Source organism: Rhagoletis zephyria, unplaced genomic scaffold (genome assembly GCF_001687245.7).
Source record: "Rhagoletis zephyria isolate East Lansing unplaced genomic scaffold, Rhagoletis_zephyria_1.1 Rzeph_scaffold_02699, whole genome shotgun sequence".
Lineage (NCBI taxonomy): Eukaryota > Metazoa > Arthropoda > Insecta > Diptera > Tephritidae > Rhagoletis > Rhagoletis zephyria.
In genome coordinates this window covers 32,789-35,344 of record NW_016159783.1, presented here as the reverse complement: position 1 = coordinate 35,344, position 2,556 = coordinate 32,789, and the positions used below count along the sequence as shown (strand labels likewise).

The following is a 2,556-nucleotide window of genomic DNA, read 5'->3' as shown; positions in this document are numbered from 1 at the left end:
AATTATTTAAAATTTTACTAACTATTTTTGGGCTACCCTAATCACATGCATGAATTTTATGAATTGACGTGTTACTTTTTCCAATTACTCTTATGAGACACAGCCTCTGAATTTTATGAGTCACAAATTCAAAATCAAAATTATTTAAAATTTTACTAACTGTTTTTGGATCACCCTAATTACATGCATGCATTTTATGAATTGACGTGTTACTTTTTCCAATAACTCTTATGAGAGCCTCTGAATTTTATGAGTCACAAACCCATTTCGCCCCACTGGAAGCCAAAACAGGCATTCATCCTTCATAGAACAAGTAGATAATTCCATTAAATAAAAAACTATAAATTTATTTTAAATAAATTTCTTAAAAAGAGACCTCCGAAAACCCCATCTCGCCTCATTGCTGCTCCACGCGCCCAAACTGAGGTCGAAAGTGTCTTGCCAAAGGAAGTGGGGGTTGTTGCACAGGCATATCAACAATTTCCCGATTTGCAGGCAGCCTTTCATTTCTTGGTTGCTTTAGAAAATTATGAAATGGATCATTATTTATTTCATTTGCAGTTTGAACAGGGTTCCCATTGAATATTGCGTTAAATCTTTGAGCATTTTCTTCGATGGGCATCACTTTTGGCACAGGGTTTGTGTTAAATATGGAATTTATTCGCTGTCCGACGTCATCGCCAGCGAAGACAGTACCTGCGTTAAATGCGCTATCAATCTTTTGTGTATTATCTTGAATTGTAATCCAATTCGGCGCAGGATTTCTATTAAGTACACTCGTAGGTGGTATATTTTGATAATCAACAGCATTTGGCCATCCAACTGGAGCAGGTACACCATTCAGATGTTGAGTATTAACTTCGATAGGAATGCCACTCGGTAATGGACTGTCATTGAGTTTAATATTTATGCCACGCGTATTGTTATTATTTATGTTTCCGAGCGGGTTGTTTCTTCCATCATTCACTGGAGTATTATCTTCGATTGGTATGCCACTTGTTGCAGTATTTGTATTGAATATAGCATTTATGCGTTGGGCAGCGTCAGCATCTATGCTTCCAAATGCTGCGCCAGTTGGCGTCAGATTTCCATTAAATACCGAATTAATTTGTCGAGTCTGGTCTATGCCATTAATTTTATTTCCAATCGGAATCAGCTGTTCATTGAATATTTCGTTAATCCTTTGTGTATTATCTACAGGCGGAATCCCACTCGGAAGGGGGTTCAGATTAAATATTGCATCTAATCTTTGGTTAGTATCCGCCAGCGGAATTCTACTAGGTACCGGGTTCACATTAAATATTGCATCTAATCTTTGAGTATCAGCCGCATTTGAGAGACTGACTGGCGCAGAATTTGCATTTAGTATACCGTTAATGCCTCCAGCATTGCCCTCTATCAGTGTAGCCTGCTGATCAGGATTTGTATTGAATATATCATTTATTCTGCGCGCATTTTCTTCGTTTATGCCTTCATCCGTTAAGGGTCTTTGGTTCGAAATTTGATTACCATTGAATATAGTATTTTCTCTCGCGGAGTTATCTACCTTTGGCCAACTAACTGGAGCGGATTCATCTTTACTCCTGCTAACGCTCTCTCCGTCTATATTGCTCTCCTTTAAGTTATTTGAGAACCAAAAATTTGCTGGTATCGGTTGTATAGTTCTTGTGGTTGTTTCATCTTCTAGCGGCGCACGAAATTCAAATGGTTTGAAGATATCTTCTAATTTATTTGGCAGTGCCTTTGCTGCAGGTGCTGGAGCTTGTCTAGCATTGAAGGAGTATTGAAAAAGTAGCTATTAACTAATAAGAAGTGTGTGTGTAGGTATGCGTTTCAAACTTACGGACAACAGATTATCTCCTCTGTAGTTGTAAAGCCACAATGGCCAACATCGGCCGATTTCAAGGTCATTTCTTTCATTAGCACAGGCAGTTGCATACATTTACTGGCTCTCAAACAGATGCCTTTGTAGATACCAAAATCACAGGGGTCGTCCTCTATAAGGTATGTATTTAAATTTTAGGTTTCATATGTGCCTAATAGAAAAGATGGCATTAACTATGCCTACTCACCATAGTACATTTGTGCAGCGCTAAATCGTCTAAGGGTAAGGCAAATGAGAATTAGTCGACTGACCAAACAAAGTTCATCAGTTGGAAGCATTTTTTTATACAGCGAAGTTGGACTGGTAATATAAAAGCTAAATTGGAATAGAATTAAATAAAATAACTTTTATTTTATAGTTTCCATATTTTGTATAACCACTATTGTATGTACATATGCAAAGTGTATGTTTGCGTATTTTTCGCAAAAACATTTACTTTCTCGTTATCAAATGCATTAAATTCGTAATTGACTCAACTTTTCATCTTCTATTAGGCAAATATTGCTCAAGATTTCTAAATTACCGTATTGAATACATATATTTTTTGATTGTTAATTACTTTTTAATTATAAATTTCTCAACACACTGCTTTTGATTTTATATACGTGCTAATAAAAGCTTGCCATCATGGCTACTAAAATAATCCATGAGTGAGCTAGTTATTCATGTCG

General features: G+C 36.5%; 1 protein-coding gene across 4 annotated transcripts; it reads right to left on the bottom strand.

The window, feature by feature from the left end:
• Nucleotides 1–300: 300 nt before the first annotated feature.
• On the bottom strand, nt 301–2,556 carry LOC108367479 (type-2 histone deacetylase 1-like). Of its 4 annotated transcripts, XM_017622096.1 has the most exons (5): nt 2,409–2,529; nt 2,073–2,200; nt 1,844–1,997; nt 852–1,766; nt 301–821 (listed from the first exon to the last, which is right to left on the bottom strand). In XM_017622096.1, the coding sequence occupies exons 1-5, from the start codon at nt 2,420–2,422 to the stop codon at nt 398–400; spliced, it is 1,635 nt and encodes a 544-aa protein (XP_017477585.1). In that variant the 5' UTR covers nt 2,423–2,529; the 3' UTR covers nt 301–397. The 4 variants fall into 4 exon arrangements, with proteins under 4 accessions (XP_017477585.1, XP_017477588.1, XP_017477586.1 ...); XM_017622099.1 differs by having other exon boundaries at nt 301–1,766; nt 2,445–2,556; XM_017622097.1 differs by having other exon boundaries at nt 301–1,766; nt 2,363–2,554.

Bases quoted from the DNA above. Each gene is read 5' to 3' on its own strand.
- LOC108367479 (XM_017622095.1), bottom strand. The intron at 1,998-2,072 runs GTGAGTAGGCAT...CATACCTTATAG, and splicing joins CGCTGCACAAATGTACTATG to AGGACGACCCCTGTGATTTT. The intron at 1,767-1,843 runs GTAAGTTTGAAA...CTTCAATGCTAG, and splicing joins GAGGAGATAATCTGTTGTCC to ACAAGCTCCAGCACCTGCAG.